Source organism: Prunus avium, chromosome 4, assembly GCF_965620075.1.
Source record: "Prunus avium chromosome 4, drPruAviu1.hap1.1, whole genome shotgun sequence".
NCBI lineage: Eukaryota > Viridiplantae > Streptophyta > Magnoliopsida > Rosales > Rosaceae > Prunus > Prunus avium.
The window spans coordinates 10,507,711-10,529,207 of NC_142287.1; the positions used below are offsets into that span (position 1 = coordinate 10,507,711).

At 35.8% G+C, this 21,497-nt stretch overlaps 2 protein-coding genes and 1 long non-coding RNA gene across 7 annotated transcripts; all 3 read right to left on the bottom strand.

The window, feature by feature from the left end:
- Window positions 1-723: 723 nt before the first annotated feature.
- Window positions 724-4,261, bottom strand: LOC110755800 (pre-mRNA-processing protein 40A-like). 3 transcript variants are annotated; one of them, XM_088252584.1, is made up of 12 exons: window positions 3,967-4,260; window positions 3,481-3,854; window positions 3,322-3,387; window positions 3,191-3,240; window positions 2,906-2,992; window positions 2,761-2,795; window positions 2,535-2,640; window positions 1,814-1,894; window positions 1,633-1,725; window positions 1,497-1,541; window positions 1,297-1,412; window positions 724-1,172 (listed from the first exon to the last, which is right to left on the bottom strand). In XM_088252584.1, exons 1-4 carry the CDS (start codon window positions 4,055-4,057, stop codon window positions 3,226-3,228), a joined length of 546 nt encoding a protein of 181 aa, XP_088108710.1. In that variant the 5' UTR covers window positions 4,058-4,260; the 3' UTR covers window positions 724-1,172; window positions 1,297-1,412; window positions 1,497-1,541; window positions 1,633-1,725; window positions 1,814-1,894; window positions 2,535-2,640; window positions 2,761-2,795; window positions 2,906-2,992; window positions 3,191-3,225. The 3 variants fall into 3 exon arrangements, with proteins under 3 accessions (XP_088108710.1, XP_088108711.1, XP_088108712.1); XM_088252585.1 differs by having other exon boundaries at window positions 1,488-1,541; XM_088252586.1 differs by lacking the exon at window positions 3,322-3,387 and having other exon boundaries at window positions 3,967-4,261.
- An 812-nt stretch (window positions 4,262-5,073) lies between these two features.
- Window positions 5,074-5,974, bottom strand: LOC148294769 (uncharacterized). 2 transcript variants are annotated; one of them, XR_015835042.1, is made up of 3 exons: window positions 5,760-5,974; window positions 5,564-5,642; window positions 5,074-5,224 (listed from the first exon to the last, which is right to left on the bottom strand). It is a non-coding gene; the product is annotated as an uncharacterized LOC148294769 (long non-coding RNA). The 2 variants fall into 2 exon arrangements; XR_015835041.1 differs by having other exon boundaries at window positions 5,756-5,974.
- Window positions 5,975-7,179: 1,205 nt separating this feature from the next.
- On the bottom strand, window positions 7,180-18,820 carry DGS1 (dgd1 suppressor 1). Of its 2 annotated transcripts, none has more exons than XM_021957087.2 (14): window positions 18,480-18,818; window positions 16,924-17,038; window positions 16,323-16,526; window positions 16,043-16,180; window positions 15,736-15,897; window positions 15,212-15,406; window positions 14,652-14,752; window positions 13,523-13,612; window positions 11,298-11,370; window positions 11,190-11,218; window positions 10,968-11,091; window positions 10,470-10,580; window positions 7,631-7,731; window positions 7,180-7,470 (listed from the first exon to the last, which is right to left on the bottom strand). In XM_021957087.2, the coding sequence occupies exons 1-14, from the start codon at window positions 18,701-18,703 to the stop codon at window positions 7,350-7,352; spliced, it is 1,788 nt and encodes a 595-aa protein (XP_021812779.1). In that variant the 5' UTR covers window positions 18,704-18,818; the 3' UTR covers window positions 7,180-7,349. The 2 variants fall into 2 exon arrangements, with proteins under 2 accessions (XP_021812779.1, XP_088108293.1); XM_088252167.1 differs by lacking the exon at window positions 7,180-7,470 and adding an exon at window positions 9,939-10,010 and having other exon boundaries at window positions 18,480-18,820.
- Between the last annotated feature and the right edge of the window lie 2,677 nt (window positions 18,821-21,497).

Consider the following 21,497-nt stretch of genomic DNA (forward strand, 5'->3'; position numbering starts at 1 on the left):
TTTAAAGTTCACTTTCATCGATAATATTGTAATAGCGTAATTTACAATAAAAATGATCTCCATTACAATATTCATTAATTGTTGGGCTTTGAACAAGTAAAATTGCTCCTCATTCTTGTAAAAACAAGGATTTACAAAATCAAGGACTTATTTTATCATAGTTGGGGCATGCGAGGTCCGAAACCTTGTTAAGTTTATGCAAAATCTTATAAAACCATGAGTTTCATAATTGCCAATCAGGCACTCGGTTTTCGCAAATTGGAATGGTAATTACGTGTTGTCTGTTTATCGATTGTCAACTTGATGGGGCTGAGTGAAAGCAAAATAGGCAATTGATGGGTATTGATTCGATAATATATGGTAAATCAGACTTTTTAATTTTTTTTATATCAAAGGCCAAACGTGAGACAAATTTCCCATCATTATTTAAAAGTGAGACATGATTTAACCAAAAAATAATAATTCTTAACAATAAAAGTTAATATGTGAAATTCTAATACTTTGTAACTTAATTTATGTCGATCCGTATGACCTAATACTTTCCATTTGTTATAACTTATATTTATTTTACCCTTAATCAATTCAAATGTTTTTTTTCGGAAATAAGCTTATCCTTAATATGAAGGATTTTGCACATAGATTACAACCTTTTGAACATACAATTAATTATAAAGGATTTATCATTAGTGAGAAATTCTACGTTTCATAATTGTGCACAGATAATGACAATTGGGCGACTGGAATGCAAATGAGACTACTTTGATTGTCAATTGCTTGACTAGAATGCAAATTACACTACATGTTTGTCAATTGCATTGACAAATCACATATTGTATTTACATTTTCAATTAATTGAGCACATATAATGGCAATTGCTCAACTGGATTGCAAATGAGACTACTTTCTTTGTCAATTGCACGACTGGAATGCAAATGGCACTACCTGTTTGCCAATTGCATTGACAAATCACATTATATTTACATTCACAATGTCGGATTCTATTCTCAACATTAGCTAAAATACAGATGATTAATGGATCAAGACATGATGGTATAAGATGCTAGGTTACACACCTGTTTCTCTAATTCTTCAGCAACATCCTCAAACAATTCTTTTGGTGTTGAACCAGAGGTATTAGATGCAACAGCTTCATACGAAGACATGTCTTTAACCTACAATCCAAAGACAACACTTATCAAAAGTGCTTCAGATGCAGAAGCAATCAAACATTTGTCTTTTGATTTACTATGCAGCTCTTCTTCATATATTATCTCCACAACAACTAGAGTTGAGCACCTTCATGCAGTAATCGAGCCAGTGAGTTTTAGCTGTAAGAGTACCGTCGGCAACATGTTCTTCCATCAGCTTTCGAAACTCATTGCGGTTTTCCTCTCAACCCGCCACAATTGTTCCTTAAATTTAGCGAAACACAAAGATAAGAACATTAAATTAGAAGAAAGATAAATTATCATTTATATGGATTATACCTTCTGTACCTTCTTTTGCTCCTCTTCTTCCTTCTCAAGGTCGCGAATATAGTCCTGCAACAAAAAAAAAACATCATATAGTTCTGGTACATGAACACAACCAATCTTCTCACACACATGATTGAACATAGATTATGTGATCTACCTGGAAAATGAGCAACCTGTCAAGTTTTTCAAGATGCAAGCATCTCTCATCATCCTCTCAGCGATCTTGAACTTTCCGCCACTGGCTGTTCACCTGCAAATGAATGATGATCATGACAAAAGGTAATAGATAAAATCAGTCATAATAAAATACATGTACACGTTCCTTTTACAAGGCTTACCTTGATAAAGTCACAAGATTCCAAGAATTTTCTATACTATGCAATATTCTGCTTATGCTCTTCAGCCGCCTTTTCTTTTTCCTGCATATAAGAATCGAAACCTTGGTAGTAAGAAAAGGCATCCTCTATGACATGAGACCACTAATTTTAATCTTCCCACTCCAAACGAGAATGACAATGGAATTCTAATACATGGCAATCAATTCACTCTAAAAGATAAATGTATCTCAGTAGTTTTTTATTGCTTTTGATTGAGAAAAGAACTCAAAATTGTATTCTTTTCTGTCAGTTTATATTCCCTACAATCTAGGAAGTGTCAACATCTATATTAAGTAACATGAGCACCCCATGGAGTTTTGTACACCTAAAGGGCAATGAAAATGAGGATACCATTTAAGGCGGTTTTACCAAAGCAAATTCAACAGTTGGAAAATGCAAATTTAAACAAATCCACAAATTGAAGGGAGTTAGAACAAGTGGAGAACTGGACAATAAGTGAGACAGCAAGCCAATAAGCCAATACCACCAGTCCAATTGGTGGTTCTTCAACATAATTCATGTTTAAAGCATGTAGAGGCAATTCTCAATCCTATCTACTTGATACCAAAAATCTTTTCTAATAACATCAGGAGTCAAATATAAGGCCCTAATTTACAATACGATATCTACAAATGGTGCATAGCATAAGTCAGAAAATGAAAAATGAAAGGCAAATTGTTACCTTCCTCTCCAATTCTACAATGTAGCTCTCATAAAGATCTTCCCAATCCCTCGCTCATTCTACAACCTTGAATCGTTCATCATTTTCAAACATACTAACAACTTTGCTGATCAGGCCAATACATCAGTCAGAACATTTAAAACATTTTGCATGCTTCCCAGTCATAAAATACATCAAAAAGACTAAACTCAAAATCACACTATTCATAGAACAGAGAGGAGTAAACCTCCATCTGGTTGCTGACGTAAGTTCCTTGGACTCCTTCAGAAAAATATCAAAATACAAACTTTTTTGTTAAGATCAAGGCATGATGTATTATAAAATTATTAAAGAAAAATGCAGTAACCAATTATGACTAGAAAGCAACATACTTGAAACATTTTTGAAAATTCTTCCCGAGCTTTTTTCTGCCTCATGCGCCTCTCTTCATTCTCCAGTTTTTTTCTTTGACCCAAGTACTAAATTAATAAATCTCATTAGTTTTAGTTCAGAAAATGATGCGAAATATTCTTGATAAAAATCATGAATATTAATTAGGGGGGGAGTCATTGAGCAGTGCACAATTCTAATGAAATAAAAGTAGTCTTGAATATGTGCAAATAAACAAAAGAACGACCAAGACTCTAAAGCAGTTAAGAAATCATTAATAAGATTACCTCATTAAATGCTTGCTTCCTCTCGCCTAGAGTTTTCAACGCACTATTGTCTGATATAACATTTCAAAAACTATTAGAAGACTCTTCAACAACAAAAGATGGTGATAATACGAATGGAATAGCCAAGCTACCTGCTCCCAAGTCCAATCGGAGTGAACATTTGCAGATTCCAGAAGTGCTGTAAATGCATTTTTTTCCTCCAAAAAGAGAACATAATTATACACATATTATTCTTTGAACAGGCACGGCAATGAAAAATTGGACAAAGACATAAAATCAAATATGTGTACCTGCTTATTGGCAAACACCAATGGTTCTTCATCAACTGTTTTCTCCTCTGACGGAGTCACATTAACTTCAATGCCATTAACAATCGCTTTAGGAGTCTTGGAGTGAGTATCACAAACTATATGCCTCTCGTGGTAATCCTTTGAGGAGCTAAGATCCATGTTACAACCAAGGACTTGCCGTGTGGGAGTGTGAGAGTATGAACCCTTAATGCCAGCTCTTGTAGACCTCTCTTTAGAATGTTGACCATTCTGCCCATTTTTGCTATCAGCCAACCTCCCTAGCTTCAAAGCAATGAGTGATGAATCCTGGCTATTAGATTCATTGACCGGGCTCGAAAACTTTGACCCAGATTCTCCTTCACACCACTCAAGATCTGCAACACAAACACCCACCAACTTGTTAAATACAAAATCAATTATAATAATCCATATTAAGGGAAAATTAATGAGAGTAATCTTGATGGAAGAGAAAAACATAAAATTGACCTGCCAAATGGTCCAATGGAACAAACTCTTTGGGGTTGCGATGGTGAGGAAGCATTCGGTCTGCATAGCTCTCATTCATGACCAGCGTCATTTTGGCCAGATCCTTGACGCCCTACATGAGAGAAGGAGGCTGAGATGAGAGAAAGAGAGAGGAGTACAGGCGTTAAGTCTGAAAACGAAGAGGAAAAGGGATTTAGATGAGATAGAGAGTGAGGGTTTGGGATCAGAGAGAGCGAGAGATAGAAAGATGAAGTGAGTGAAGAGGGAGCTTAGGTTTTGACAGGTTGGGAATTTTCTTTCAACCTGGTGAGCAGGTTTTCAGGTTATCCCATTCAATGGTGTGGATTTACCCAGGAAATTTTAACAAAATCTAACGGTGAACAGGACTTGGCGCATGGATGCGCCAGGTCCACTGTAGAATTTTCCCTAAAATCAACTCCTAGAAGGCCAGAGAGTTCAATGATTTCACACATTGCCAAAGATGAGAATCATCTCACACATTCAAATTCATACATAAAAGAAGATAAATTCAAATTCATAAATTCACATCAATGATAGCATTTTTGTTTTTTGTTTTTGTGAATGCAGAGAAAAAGTTGGGAAAAAGAGGAGCACAGTTGTGATGGTGGACGGCTCACAAGTCGAAGAATTAGACGCATTAAGAGACAATGATCAATTGTTTATCTTTTGAACATGAACATGAAAATGATGTATGAATGATCACTAATCAGTTTCAGTCACTTTATCAATGAAATTCTATAGCATAACTCATGTCAAAGATGAAGATTGGACAAAGAACTTACAACACCTACATTCTATGCTCTGTTGTTGAGCATCTCTAAAACTGCATAAGAAACTAAAGATATTACTCTAAAATTCAGACTAAATTATCTCAAGCACAAAAATAATACATTATAAGAAGTCATGGATCTCATGGGTTGTAATGGACACCAATTTGCTCCATTGTCGTGGAGGACAATAAATGTCTCAATCCTATCTCAAGTTCTAGATCATTATTTTAACATTAAGATCTCAAGTAAACAGAGTACATAAAATTCCAAGTTATCAAACATAGAATACACACAGTTTACAAAATAGAAACCTGCAATATCCCTTCAAGGCTGAAATGGATGCTCCATCGTCTAGCATCTTCCTTCAAGAACCCAGTGCTTTTGGTTTGAACAATATGCAGTCTCAAGGCCATCAATTTAAAGTCCCATATCATTATCAAGAATGAACAACTCTCAAGCTTCCAACCCTCAAATTCAAATAATAAAAAAAGTAAGAAATTAGCAACGTATATCTGAGAGGGAGAAAGGGGAGAGGTGGGAGAGAGAACAATTCGAAAGAAAAAAAAACAGAATTATAATTTCAAAAAATTACCAAATTCCTATATAAATCCAAAATATTACCAAAATAAATAAATAAGGACTTGCGATTCAATACCCAAATCATTAAACCCTAAATTAAAATAGGACATATAAATCATTTTGTTAGAAAGCCTAGACCAAAATTCAAAGTTGAAATACTTTATGCTATGATGCGAATCATCTAAATCGCACAGTTAGAAAGAGAGGGAGAAAATTAGAGTTCTTACCTGCCACAGAGAGGTTGAGAGAAAGCCATCCACAGAGATCCAGATGAGAGTGAGACAGAGAAATCATAACTATGAAAACCTAAAAAAACAAAACAAAAAAACCAACGATGAAGCAGCAGCAACAAGGAAGATACCCAGACCAAAAACCCTAGAAAGGAGAACGAAATGAAGAAGGAGAAGAAGGAGCATGACCTACTTGAGAGGAGAGGAGATGTGGTCGTGGGCATCATCTCATCGTCACAGAAGGAGGAGAGGAGCTGCTGTGGAAGGAATCGAACTCGAAGGGAAAGAAATGAAAACCCAACCCTAAACTTGAAATGTCTCTTACTGAGAGAGCAAGTATTTTTTATTTGGTTTTACCTACAGCAACCAATTTAACCGGTAACCAACAATCAACGCTTTGGATTACCCCACATGCCCCAGCTACTCATCCAATGGTCTATAATAAGTGGCGCACTGTAGAATTTTCCAACTTCTTGATGGGAAAACTCACAGATGCATAAAAGTGATAGGAAACCAAAGTTCGAGTATGAAGTTGACACCAAAAAAAAAATTCGGTAGTAAAGGTTGAAACTCTGTGAAGTTCCGAGTAGTAAATTCAAATTTACCCTTTCTTTTTTTATTTGTACTCAACTCATTTTACCATTGAATAAAATAGAATAAGAAAAAGATCAAAACACAAACACCCACCCGACCCCACACCAATGCCATATACACACGCTCTAGTAGACCCAACCCAGGTGCGGATGGTACATCACCCTGATGAGAAACACTTGTGTGCAACAGGGACAACATTATTTTGTTATCCCCAGCCAATCACATTATGCCACACGTAATAATTTTTTCACTTGACATAGCATGATTAGCTGAGGATAACACCCATTCACACAAGTTTTTCTACACCCCAACATAGCTAACAACCATCCCTTCCCCTCCTTTTGCACTCGCCGGTTGGGTAAAAAGTTGGGTGTCAATAGTAAACTGTTGAATCCTAAGAGCACTTCCATCAATTTGCCATGGCAAAGGGAAAGGGCAAGTAAGGGCGGTTACTATTCACATGAATAATATTTGCCTAGCAATATTTTTGTTGCTTTTCCACCCATTGCCATCATGAGATTAATAATGATAAAAAATTACTATGTATGTATAAAAAAAATATACTGTATCTTTTGGTTATTTTTCAGAATTTTTTTCGGTTTTTTAAAAATTATTTTCTTCATTGACATCATCACTCGCGGACAAGAACTTAGGCTCATTTTGCCTTGGGGCTTGCCCGGGCTGGACTCCTGCGGTGGAACTACTCTTAACAGAATGTGCGAGGTAAAATTGACACACCATCATAATAGTTCACTGCGTCAAAATGACAGTTATCACTAGTTATATTCGCACTAAGCTCTCTATGTTCTGGTGCCAAAATAAGTAAACCCTCTACTAGAGTGTTGTTGTCAATCAACCACTAATGAATTGATGGTCAACTATGCTTTTATGTGACGCAAAATAAAACTGATTTACCATGTCAATTGGCATTAACCAAAAATGAAAAACAAGTTTACCATTCCAAATTCAAAGCTTTGTCCCAAAAAAAACAAAAAAACAAAATTCAAAGCCACAAAAAAGAAAGCAAAACAAATATTGTTACTCAAGTACTTCTAGTCATTGAAACTTAGTGTATTGTTGCTACTTTAGTCATTGAGGAAGGAAAAAGGAAAAAAAGAACAATAATCATTATGTTCACAAAATTTTCTAACGTGCAATTTACACACAGGAAAAGGACGGGAAAAGGTTCCTACTGGCGTTTCAATGAAGGAAGCAGACAGTCATACGCTCGTTCCAAGCGTGCAGTCACTCTGAGTTTATATTCAGTTTGGAGGCTGGGCTTCCCCAAATCAATTATATCTTGACTCAACCTGTTTCATGATACAACAAGTAAGCTATTTTTCCAAATAAAAGAATTTACTTCAAAATAATCCCTCAACCCCTCAAGTAAGCTATTTTCATCAAAAAGCACAAGAAATTACAGCATTAAAATACAGTAATAGTATGTAAATATGGCGATCTGAAACTAACCACTGCCATTCACCGGTTGCTCTTGCGTGTCTCTCGACAGCATGGTATAGGCGATCCAGACTATACAACAGCAATCCGTACACGCACTGCGCATCTTTCTCCTGTAAAGTGAAAAGCGTATCAAGACTAAGTTGGGGTTGATGACACATTCTTTATTTTCTTCTTTTTCTCCAACAAATAAAAAAATTTAACACAGTTTTGTTTCTTCAGAATCTCAAGCAAAGTAACAGAAGAGCATAAAATAATACAAAGTTAAGGATCATTGGGGAACAATAATGATTCTGGAATAAGTTGATATCAGAAAGAATATATACGAAACATGTGAATGAATAAATAATCATGCGGCCAAATATAGCAACAGCTCATTTATCCTTCTCCAACACCCGACCAATCTTGGGGCCTACCCTCCCCTGTTGGAACATTTCATACTCCAACCCCAACATGTGTCTAAAATTTCAAAGCTCAATCCACTCCACCTCGCTACAATTAATAATATTAGGAAAAAGATAAAGTTAACATTCAAGTTATTCGCAAAAAATAAATAATTATTACCAATGAAATTACAGATCAAACAACGACCCTGATTTAGAAACAAACCACAGGCAAAAAATGTCTAACAAGGAAAAATAAAAACAAAAGTCAAGCTTAGGATCAGAATTAATCACAAAACAAGAATCATAGTACTCACTAAGATTAAACAAAAATGATCAAAACAAAAATATTTTCACTTGAAAAAGAAAATACAGAAAATAATATGTAAAAGAAAATAAGCTGGTGGAGGTTGAATGGAAGAGGAAATTATTTAATTGGGTCTTCCAATCCTGCAATTTTGGAGCAATGGATGATTTCTGCGTTTTTAATTTGTTTTCTAAGTTTTCTATACTTTCAGGATTTCTTGTTTGACTAGGATTTGGTTTACTTATTTTATTAGATTTAGATTTGATTACCTTTTCTATTTGGTTAGGATTTCTTTCCTAGAATTAGTTTGACTCACCCATGTCCTACATCAATCACAGGCCATGGAGAGTAGGAGGCCATCCTAAACAACTTGGTAGGGATAAGATTTCCAAACAGACAACAGGTAAGGAGCTATGGTGTCACACTCCATCCAGAATACATGTTTCCCAAGAGTGAGGTTGCATCCACATCCATGGAAACTGATAACATTGTCACGTCATGGTAGTAAGGTCGTGCCATCAGCATCAACACCACCTCCTGCTGAGGACATTCATGCACCTCACCACCATCCCCACCTCCTGCCTTAGACATGGACACTGCCAAATATAGTCAAGATACACCTATTGACTTCTGGCCACTCATGTCGTATGTTGATGTAGACAGGAACTGAAGATGCGTCAACTTCTAAAAATGCAGGCATGACATGCCAGTATAATTATATTTGCTGATTTACATAGATATTTATCTATATATAAGTGTATGTTTGCTGGAAAAGTAACCATACATATAAATGAATTTAATGAAATCATAATCATGTGTGGCTTTCTTGATAAAAATACACAAAAACTTGATACTTTTTTTTAGGCAGACTTTCAAAGTAAATCAAGTCAATTCTTCTTAAGCATCCAAAAGAAGCATCATATCAGACTTTTTTTTTTTTTTTGAAAAGACATCATATCAGACAAATTATTAACAAAATCCTAGTCCTGCATAAATAATAGCCTATCCAAATATGCTAAAACACTAGGATATACATCATTCAAGAGAATATAATCCAATAAGGATCCACAAATTATTGTGGAATACGAGATAAACAATTAACCACCACAAATTTATATGCAGTCAAGAGAGGTACAAGTAAACATGAAATCCAGCAGTATGTATTGATCAAGGTTGAGGGAGGCAGCTATTAGGACTACGAGTCCTCCACGGTTAGTCGTGACAAGATGGTTCCCACTGCACCATCATGCCATGAACCACCCCGACATGCATTTCTGAGTGCTCCAAAACATGACACTAGTTTATTGCATCACCAAGTGTGTGAGTCACTTATACCACTCAAAAATATAACACTCAGGCTGTAGCTAAGTGTGTCACATGTCAATGTGAAACTTTTCCGGAAAATAAGTATGTGTATGAGGTACCAGATTTATTTTCATTTAAAATTATTACTTTATTTTACCATCAATCCAAGAACAAAAAATTATATATTTTTTTTTGCAGGAAACAAAAAGAAAGAGAAAAACAGAAGAAGAAAAGAGCTTAGAAACGCTGATAAGGTAAATACATCAGTTTTCCAAATAAATAAGGAGAGTAATGTCACCACCTTTTTTAAGCAACATTATCTTACCAAATGGCTAACTGGTTGAGGTAGAACGAAAATTCAATATGCCTTCATTTATGTTGAACTAAAGAGAAAAAACTGAAAACAAAAAGGAATCAAGTTGTAATGGTTGTTGTTATCCTAATTTTAGCTCTTAATATATATATTTGTAACTTTGTTATTCCTTATTTGATTTGTTGACAGTTAGATCTACAGCTTATGACTCTCTATGACTTCATGAATCTTTTGGAAACCACTTATTTATTTTCTTCAATATGCAATATCATGCATAAGTTCAAACAAAAAAAAAATTAAGACAGCAAATACTGTACCCTTGCAATTCTTCTCAACGCATATAATCCCGAATTGCATGAGTAAAAACAACAGTTCAAACTAATTCCTCTGTTACAAATGAATTCCATTTGAGAACTGTATGCTATGAAAATGTTGCCCCTTTCTATATTTTATTTGTGTATAGCTCTATATTTGGCACTCTTCTAATAAAATTTTCTTCATCAAGGAAAAATAGAAAAGAGATGCTTAGAATTGAACTCTCACCATCCCTTTATCAACAAAAGTACGATACTGCATAATCTTTTTCTCAACCTCCACAACAAGCAACCTCCTCTGAAGCCGAGCAATTCTTCCCCTTCCTTCTGCTCTAGTATCCTGATTTACATAAGTAGAACTAAGATTAAGCAACTAATACAAATGGGAGGAAAACAATACATTTGTTACAATTATAATTTGAAATGCATTATGCAGGATTACAAAATTAATTATTTTCAGATTTGTTTAGCTTTCATATTATTTCATAAAGTCCATCTGGCACACGCTATGAAGAATGCACCAGCACTTTTTATAATTAAATAGTTAAATACTTCTAAATTACAATTTAACATACGAATTAGAAATTTCAGAGACAAAAATGAAGTTTTGTGAAGAAAAGTGAATTATAGGTGTTTTAGAAAGCTTTTCAGTAAGGCTATGTTCTGATGCTGCCTTCAATAGTTTTTTTTAAAAAATAAAAAAAAAATCTTTAGAGAGCTCTCCTACCTGTTTGAACCATGCACGCATTAACATTATCAGAGCGAGGGAGAGGAAGAATGCCGGTAACGCAGCTAGAATAGCAAAATTGATCTCATTTGCCCTCAAAATCTGGTTGAGTTCAAGCATCGCCCTGTTCATAAGATCATCTTTAGTATCTGAAATATGAAATACGATAGAGTATCTGAAAAACTCGCTTATTAACCAGAGACAGCATGATCAGAAACTCACGTTTCAATATCCAGCTTTAGCTTCTGAACCTGTGAGGCACCAGGCATTTGTAACATGAGAAATAATATAAACAGTGGTAACTTTACTTATAGGTAATAGAGAAACTACCTGAATCAGCATAGCACGAGCCAGCTCGCCATTAAGAAGGTTTGTAATAGGATGTGTAAGTTCCTTTTCGTACCTGTATATTCAGAAAATGAACAAACTCAATTATTTTCTTCTGAAGATATGGAATTTGCTAATGAAATATAAACATAGGAAATCGGAACAAGACTTCAGTACTTGCGATCTGCGTTTAATAGTTTTCTTTTCTTCAAAAAAGAAGTCGAGTAAACAACAGTACTTACAGAAACTTTAATCAATTCTATTTTAAATAAAAATCACATGTTGACGTGAAAATTTAAGACTTTTTGGTGACATAATTAAATTGACACCAAAAGACAGCAATCAGCCTTTTAGAGATGATGTCCATGGGCATCGACTTGAGCCTTTAGCCACAATCTTGGGATCACATCCAATTTCATGCATTCCATACTTATTCCTAATTATAGTTTACCAAAGGAAATTTATCTCTGTCTGGCATCTCACAACTACTTCTCAAGCAAAGCTTCATTCTCTTTACCAAAATTCCCACCATTAATTATTCTTTTTCCTTAAATTGTGTCACCAGATCCAATCTTACCAAGTGATTCTTATTTCCTTCCGCCACCCCTTCCAACTAAAAATTGCTCATTAAACCCACCAATCTCTTTGCCAGACTACAAGGAATCTTAACAAGGGATAATAGATTGCAAAACTGATCAACACTGATTGGATTAATATCAACCTCCCTCCTTGAAAAATAAGCTTTACTCCAGCCCTCTAGTCTTCTCTCCACTTTTTCCACTACAGGGCTCCAAAAATTTACTTCTCTTGAATTCCCTCCAAGGGGCAACCCCAAATGCTTTACAGGCCACCTTCCCACCTCACATCCCAATGCCAATGCCAGCCCTTCAACCTCCCCTTCTTCAATGTGTATCCCTGCAATTGAGCACTTGGCTCTATTAATCTTCAAACCAGATATAACAATAAACACTTCCATCACCCTCGACAGATTATTGAAATTATCCTCTTTTCATCAGAGAAGGAGATTGTGTTATCTGCAAATTTGCAAAGGAGAAATTTATACTCTTACCATTCCTATTGCCAGCCCTCCTTTGCTCTTTCAACCAACCGACACAAAACATCAACTACCAAAGTGCAAAGAAATGTATCTCCCCTTGTCACAATCTCCTTGTAGCTCCAAATTCTTCATTATTACTTAGGTTAGCGGTTCCTATTGTCTCATACGACGTTATTTGTTATTATATCAATTCCGTTGTTTTTGTAATTTTACCAAATTTCCGTTGACATATTCTATAAAGGGAAAATCCTTAGCAATGCCCCTGTGGACCTTCGCCTGCATCCCACTTTGGTCCCTGAATATCAATTTGACCCACTTTTCCCTCTAAACTTCATTTCATGTGTTTCAATGGTTCCTGTCGTCAAATATGCTCAATTTACGGTAAAAATGGTCCATGTGCCGCACATGCTCACTTTTTTAGATGTCATTAGACTATGGCCCTCTACTTCTGTCTCTTCTTTCTTTTTCTTCTCTCCCCCTTCTTTCTCACTCCCCCTGCACATTTCCCTCCTCCAAACCACTAAGCACATTCAGCTCCCACCTCTAGCACTTCCAAGTTCTCTTTGGGCAAGAAAAATCGAAAATCCATTGCAAGAATCATACACCCACAAGAATCAAAGATTCAAATTCATGAATGCAGTTTTTCTTTTTTCTCTTTTTTTCTTTTTTCTTTTTTTTTTTTTTTTTTTTTTGAGGAAACTTGAATGTTGTTCAGTTAAATGAGGACAAGATGTCCAAAAAAAACACTTACCAGCGACTGAAAAGGTCTACTATACATTATACAAATGGTGAAACATATGGATTGTAATCAAAATAATAAATGAGTTTCTACACTATTCTTTTCCACACCAGGCAGAGTAGTGGTTTAGGCTTAGCTGGAATTTCGCAAACTCAAATACGATTGAAAATAAGACAACCAAATTCGTAGATTAGATTATATTACTATGTATAATTAAAGTGGACTTTTTAGTTGAATACAGCATCCAATCCACATAATTGATCTATTCATATGAACTTCAATGAACAAACAATAAAGGTCGCCATAGCATCCAACGGTTCAATCATAAGTAATCAAATTATTCCAAATTTTATAGCAGAAAAAACAAATGAGAGGCTCAGACGCCAAATATTGCTAGAAGCAACTACATGCAAGCCGAATAGAAATACCCACCTGGCCATAACTATTTCAAGCATTTCCTGATCTGGTGCATTCTCTGGGAACTTTTGACCTTTTGTCTGCTCACTGAAAGCCAACAACATTCTGCAAATCAAGCAGATAGAAATGTAAGATTTAAAATATAAGGAAATGACACCTTTGAGCCAAACATCAAAGGAAAACCAAAATCTGTTTTTCTGTCAGAGGATAAACAAACCAATTTTGAATGTGCTAATGATAAATGATAAATCAATGAAACACAAAACTAGTGATTTCCAAAGGCAAAATTTTGTTTGTATATTGTAGGATATAGTATTATTCCCCTCTACCTTTTATGAAAACAATTGATATGAAAATAAAATAAAAAAGAAAACAGCAAACCCACTACCTTGCTGGTGCATTCCAGTGACTTCATGTGTGAGAAGACAGGTTTAAGCTGGTCCATTCCGGGGTCGTGTAATGCACTATTGTGCTTGAAGTTTTTTTGGTGGAAAGAAAAAGAGGTTTAGTTCTAGGGAGAGGTGCTATGATGTGCTTATGGGATGCGAAGTGTTTTTTGGCGTCTTTTTGGCATCTGTAGCTTCAGAGTTAGGGAGTTATCTTTTTCTGTCATTTTTTCAGATTGGAAAGCATACTTTAGCATATGTTTTGTAGTTCTTTGGAATTCTGTTTTTGTTTTGGGGTTTTCCCCAGGATTGAAGTGTCAGTTGGTATGCTTAATTTTCTTTTAGAAGTGGACTCCTTGTTCACTTTTGTTGTACTGTTTTATTGTCAATAAAGATTAATGTTTCTTATCATAAAACAGAAAAAGAAAAGTGATCCAACTCCAAGGGAAAAAAAGAAATTTGGGATATTGAACATGCGAACATTCAGAAAGAATCCTATTACTTTCAAATCACATTATTCAATATACACAACCCCAACAGTAATTACATTTTTATCTGGGCTAAAGATTTCAGGTTATGAATGGAACGTCCTCTTCTTCCACTAAAAAATGAGAAAACTGCCAACCATTGATATAAAACTTGATAGTCACAAGCTTCATGCTGACCACTTTTGTGATTTTAGAAAGAGGAATACCATTTACCATCCAAGGTTCACGTAAATATAAGTTTGAATTGAAGTAGGAGATAAGAACATTAACCTGTGTAGAGAGTTAGAAGTTAGTTGCACTTCTTCAAGATCCATCATTCCCCTGTGCCTTTTCCTAAATGTCTCAAAAAGTTCATCTCTAATAGACAGAAGCTGGGGAAATTGAGTCAAAATATAACTCTATCATTAACATATTCAGCTATTCTATAAATATGCACAAAGTTTGCGGTGAAAATTGAGTGTCAGCTTTTAATCATGAGATGTCAGCCATTTTTTTAAAAGAGACACTGTACAGTAAAGTGGACAAGCAATCCATCATGAATAGATTAGAGAATATTTAATTCAAGCTACATCTAGTTTATCAAACCAAAAATATTCATGACACAACAGCTTTCCACTCTAGAATAACATCAGAAACAGTAGTGTTCCTAAAATAAGGAGAAACAGATGCCCAAAGCAAATTTAAACATCTAAAAAAATTTTAACAAGGTTAATTTCTAAAGCAAAGCAAGTTGCATGGCACCATAGCTTCCTTCGTTTCCAATCAAAGAAAATAACACATTTTTTAGAGCAATAGCAACAAAAAGCAAGATACAAGTAGGATAAATATACCGGTTGCTCTACATGATCGCTGAAGAAGCTGATGGTTGAATCCCTTGCTTCACGAAGCCAATTATCAATGTCAGGGCTTCCCATCAGACGACTATGTCCTATAAGCCACATAGAACAAACTGAGAGGCCAACCACGCCACAAGTATAACGGATCCAATATTGAGTCACTTTCCTTGGTTTCCGATGTTTTGCAACCTAACTCAAAAATAAAAAAGAAAGAAAATGAGTACAAAGAACCAGAAGGAAAAGAAAAAATTGAAACAAAATATAGAGGTTCGTTTGCTGCATTTTCTCAAAATATGGATAGAGTACACAAACAAGAACCAATCACAAGTCAGTGGATACACATTATATCAACTAGCTGGTTAAAATTTCAAGGTGCTACCAGTAAGCTGGATAGTCATGTCACCTACCTTCTCTTGTACACTTCTTCAGGATGTTAAAGGTACAAGTTTTAATTTATTATCCAACAAAATCTAATGTTACTTAATTGGATAAAACAAAATTATGGAAGAAGATCTTACAATATAAGACAAGTACAAATCCAGCTTCTCCAGATTTTGGTAAACCAGATTAATAGCATCCCTAATTTCACAGTCTGTCCACTGGGATCCTTCTTGATTTATCTCCGGCAGTTTCTCAAATAGTAGCGGGACTGAGTAGCTGCCCTCGACAGAAGAATCACACTGCACAGTAATTGAATTCACTTATTACAATAGTCTTTTCATCCTTCTTGTTTTTCTTTCTTATGGAATTCCAGATGGTAAAATAATTTTAGAAGTCAGACTACCACTGCAACAAAATCTTTAGCTGGGATGTTCAAAAAGCTACCTGCCGCATTGCATGCAGATGGCCAACAGACGCCTCTAGTTTGAAGAATAAGCCATTAATCCTAATTAATAAGGAGGGCAATGAATTCTCTGGATCTCTCAGTAACTCCTCGCCGAACCTGTCAATTTCCATGTAAACCTATACAAACGGCCATTGACATAAATCATATTCCGATATATACATGTTTAAAAGATAACAATAAGTAAAAATCTGCAGTTTTCCTTAAAGGGTTTAGAGACCATATTCAAATTAAACGATACATGAACAAGGTAAAGCAAACCTCAGCCAAAAATGTGGCAAGGGAACATCTTAAGTTAGTTAATATAGCTATCCTTTCAGATATGTGAGCAGATGCAGAGAGGCATATATTCTTTATAGAAGAACCTTCAGCAACGCATCCATGTATCAGCTGAATTGTTCCTTCAATAAAAGCTTGTGGCCCTCTTTCAAGAACCATAAATTTAACTTTTTGAGCATTTGATCCCTGAAATTAGAAATGTCTGTTTGTATTATTTGTATATAACATCTATAGCTGTGTGTATGGATACTTCAAAAACACAGCCAGCATAAAAAAAACACATAAACAAATATACTAGATAAATAAATAAAATACCATACACCATGAAATATAAAAAATAATGGCAGGTATCATAATCTATGTCGAAACACATCCAAAAGATCAAACCATTTGGTTTGACTTTTTATCTTATTTTCCTTTTGCTTTCCAGATAGTACTTGTTCAACATTGTTTCTAGCTCTTTTTTTCAATGAAAATATTAAATTTATTTCATAAGAAGCACTGTACAGTGAAATGGACAAGTAATCTACCAAGAGTAGAATCTAAAGTTGTGTTGCTCATTAAAATATAACAAATTTCTCACCTCAGCCCTAGATTGCCAAAATTGCATGTTCTTCTGGATATTATGCAGATTGGAGAAGATGTGCTCCAAAATATCATGTAGAACATCACAAACTCTAGATGCCTCTGTTGTTACCCTGCATATTAAAGAACCAAACTTTTTACAGTTTTCATCTAACATGATCTAATAGTACATAAAAAATTGAATTCTCGTGTGGCAACTAAGTATGATATGGATGATCAAAAGAAATTTGAATCATATAATAAGGCGATGATTCTTGGTAGACATTGACTGAAGCTTCATGTTTCAGTACGAGGGCCAACTGCGAGGCAGCTGAAATCTTTTTTTATAATTTTTATTAATGCTAAACAAGACTTAACAAAAAGCCATTGTACGGCACTGAAGAAAAGATTTTTTCCAAAATGAAAAACAAAACAAAACCCACAACCATCATCTACCTACACCAAAGGAACTACAAACTGTAACCAAAACAACACCAGCAGGCATGAACACACAACAGCAATCCAATTTGAAAAAAAATATTAATAATAACAGTAAATGAGTTCTCCGTAAACTTGGATGACACCAATGTGAATTGATGGCTATTACATGTGGTTTAGTTGCAATTGCATAGGACCACGCACACTAAAGGCCCCACAATTCGTAATATGACATGTTGCAAACTATATTTGTTAAAAACCTAACTTAGAATTGGCAAAAAAAAAAAAATTATAACAGAAAACTCTACCATAAACCTCAGACTCTCATCCTTTAGAAAAAAACAAAAATGGCCAAAAAGGTTGTGAGGTTTGAAGTAAACCAAAACCATGTTATTGCCTTCGAGGATTAGCGAATTCAACCCAAAGGGTTTGGGGTTGACATAAGCAATGGACCGGACCACCTAAATGCTATGTTCTGCTGTTGTTGTCTAAATTTGTGGTGTTGAAATGTTGTGCCATTTACTATTAGCTACGGTTGAGTGACCTAGTGTAATTTAATTCTTTATGCAATTTACAATCCATAGGCCTAAATAGTTGAACTCAGACTGATTAGGCTAGTCACCGAGATATTACTTAGGGTTTTAATTTTTCAACCATGTTAAGTGAAGCAGTCATAAGAGGTAGTTCTAGCACATTCTTCAAATAGTCCTAGTGTGTCCTATTCACCCTTTATGTGTATAAATATATTAATACAAACACTCAAAAACTACAATTTCCACGCGCATCAAAACTCCACCAATATAACAAGTAAACTTCACATGCAACATCAAAAAGTGCATTTCACAAAACTGAGCTAATTTTCATTGTTCTTAAATGAATCCACGTTTCACAACCAATAAAACATCATAAAAAGCAAGGGACAGGACATAAAGAGGGTATTAACCATGCTGTCGATTCTCAATTGTATATATATACATGCATACACTATCTCTGCAGCAAACAGAAGCAGAAAATTCACAACTTCAACAAAAGGAAAAAAATAAAAATATTCCCCCTCCGTCAGTTTTGTTGGCAGCCAAAGACGGCTTAAAAATTGACAACAAAACAAAAAGTAATGACAGAGAGGAGTAAGCGTACGGAGAGTATTGCAGTGAATTAGAAGGCAGCGGCAGGGGAAGGCATGCTTGGCGTTTCCGTGATCTGCTACGAAAATAAATTGGAATTTTTCCGAGAAAATTGGAATCAGAAGAGGGGACGAAGCCCACTACTCGGTTCCAGAGAAAGTTGGAGTAGAGCGAAATTAGGGTTTTTAGGCCCTTGTTTTCGTTCCCATCAGTTGCTGGAGCTGCAGGTACCTCCATTGCCTTGAAAGCTTTTTTTTTCCTTCTTCTCACTGTATATTGCAAGCGGTAGAAGAAAGAGAGACAGAGAGAGTGAACAATGCATGAAACCGAATGCTGAACTTTGACCCATACATGGGCATTGGGGAACCGGGCCGGACCGCGATTTCAATGAAGCCGAGTTAACCCAACTCAACATGACCTGGCAGTGGCAATATTGTACACAAATTCGTTAACAAAGACACGAATTCAAAAAAAAAAAAAAAAAAAAAAGGAAATAGCGCTTAATGCCAATGCTTTTCAAATTTTATTTGCAAATACCACATTTCCCCACACATTTTGCAAATATAACATATAAATACATACTTATTGTCCACTTATTGCACACATAACACTTTTTCTCAATTTTTGTTCTCTCTCAGCTCTCTCTTTGTTATGTCTCTCTCTCGCGCAGCTCTCACTCTCTCTCTCTCTCTCTCTCTCTCTCTCTCTCTCGTAGTAGTAGTAGTAGTTCTCTTCCACTCCCAGCGTTGTCTGTTAGGTCGCTCCGCCTAAGGTCGTAGCTGCTTGCAACCTCGAAGCTCAACTCCATCGCTGACCTCCAATAGGTACTGCCGATGGTCATTTCCTTAGGGTTTAGGGATTTCTCTGAAATTGGTTTAGGGTTTAGGGGTTTCTTTGAAATTGTCTGATTTTGATGATTCATTGTTTGAAACAGTAAATGGGTTTCTTCTTTGTGGATTGATTCTTGCATTTGATTTGGGATTTGCTTGTTTACTGCTATTGTTTTGTTGTTATTATTGATGTTGTATTGCTGTTTTTTTTTTTTTTGGATTGCCATTGTATTAATGTTGTATTGCCTGCTATTGTGGTTTTATTTCCGTTCCATTGTGGTTTGAATGGTTTTGGCGATTTATGCAATTGGATTTTGTGTTCCTTTTTTGTTTTCTTTCATCCAAAGAGGAGAAATTGTAGGTGTAACATCCCAACCCAATTTTAATTATTCGTTAATTTAATTAATTTAATAAATTACGAAATTACAATTTTGCCCCCCGGGATAGGGTTATTTTGGTCGCTTTTTAATCCATAAGGATTTTGGGGAAATGAATGGCACCATGATGTAGATCGCATCAAGATGAGTCTGTAGACACATAGTGGGCTCAAATCAGAGTTGTAATGAAAAAGTTACGATCAACGGAAGTATAATGGCATAATCGTAAATAATTCAAAGTCTGATTTTTTTTTAAACCTGGTTTTCTCTCTCTCTCTCTCTCTCTCTCTCCGCGTGACAGCCCCCCTCCCTCGGTACTGTTCACAGACCGATTTTTAGCCCCCCTCCCCCGGTACTGTTCACAGACCGATTTTTAGGTCGCCACCACCACCTCCAACCACCAATCGTGACGAGACCAATACCAAAGTGACTGGCTCTGCTCCCTCTTCCCACCCCACCCCTCAACTGCCGCCATCTGCCGCCCAGGTCACCAGAAAAAACCAAAAATACGATTGGTTTTGACCCAAAACTTCCACCACTCGTTCCGGCGATTCCAACCACCAATTTCTTCGATCTAGGTATGTTTTTTCATCCTCTCAATGTGTTCTAGCTGATGGTTGGGTTGATTAGGATCAATTTTCACATTTTAGAACTCAATTTATCGCTTGAAGTTTGCCCAAGTTTTCTACATGTTTCCGGCAAGTTCCGGTCACTTTTTGGCCATGGTCCAAAAACAAAAGTTGCTCCACTCATTGTCCTGATTGCGTAGGTATAGGTCATGATCGGGGTTTTGGAGATTTTCCGGTCACCGGAATTTCTCTAGGGACCCACGCGTGTGGCGGCGCGTGGGCACTATTTGGGAGACCCATTTGGTCCCAAAATGATCCCCATGTCGTCCCGAGCACGACGGTATGCTCATATTTGAATTTAGTTATCGTTTGACTGTCGATTGGATTACGCACATTAGGCGTTATCCGGGTTCGATATGTTTGGACCGTTGGATCGACTCCATTTCAAAATATGTTGATCTAGTCATCTCTAGGGTTGTGTAGGAATTCGCGGATCATGAATCGAAGTCCCGGATGCTTCGATTCAATGACTTAAAGTTTGTGTAAAACGATAACCGTCCGATCGTGCGATCGCGAGCGATCCGACTGTTCGATTTGGACCAAACTTGCAGGACATGTATAATAAACCTTGTTGAACCCATAGGAACTTTCGGATCGAAAATCGAAGGTCGTGGGCCCCGCGAGCCCGGTTGACCAAATATGGAAAGTTTGTCTCAACGTGCTCTACGCAACAGTCCAATTAAAATTTCCATTTTCCTTCCCGAACAAAAAGTCAACTTTTATACTAATAAAATATTCCAAGGGCAAAATAGTCTTTTCTCTAAATAAATTAATAGCTAATAATTAATTTAGTTTTGGGTTGTTACACAAGCAACATGGGACTACTTGTGAGTAGACTTTGTTTTCAAACAATAAGCATTATTTTTAAAACGGAAAGCTATGTATGATGATTTATTGTTTATTGAGTTTATTATATAATTTAATTGTTGAAATATGATATTTTTATAAAGTATTTGAAATACATTTGATGATTGGCATATTGTGATTATCATGGGTTGAGATATATATTATTTTCGAGAATTTCTATTTGGTTATGTGTATGTGGGGTGTTGGTAATGAGATTATGGAAAGAGAGTGGATTATAGTTTATGTCAGTTTGAAGTGCTATAAGCACTACCTAATGTACTTCCCCAAATTTGCAATATTGGAATTGGATAATTGGTGATATGGGATATTTGGAAATGTTGGAACCCGG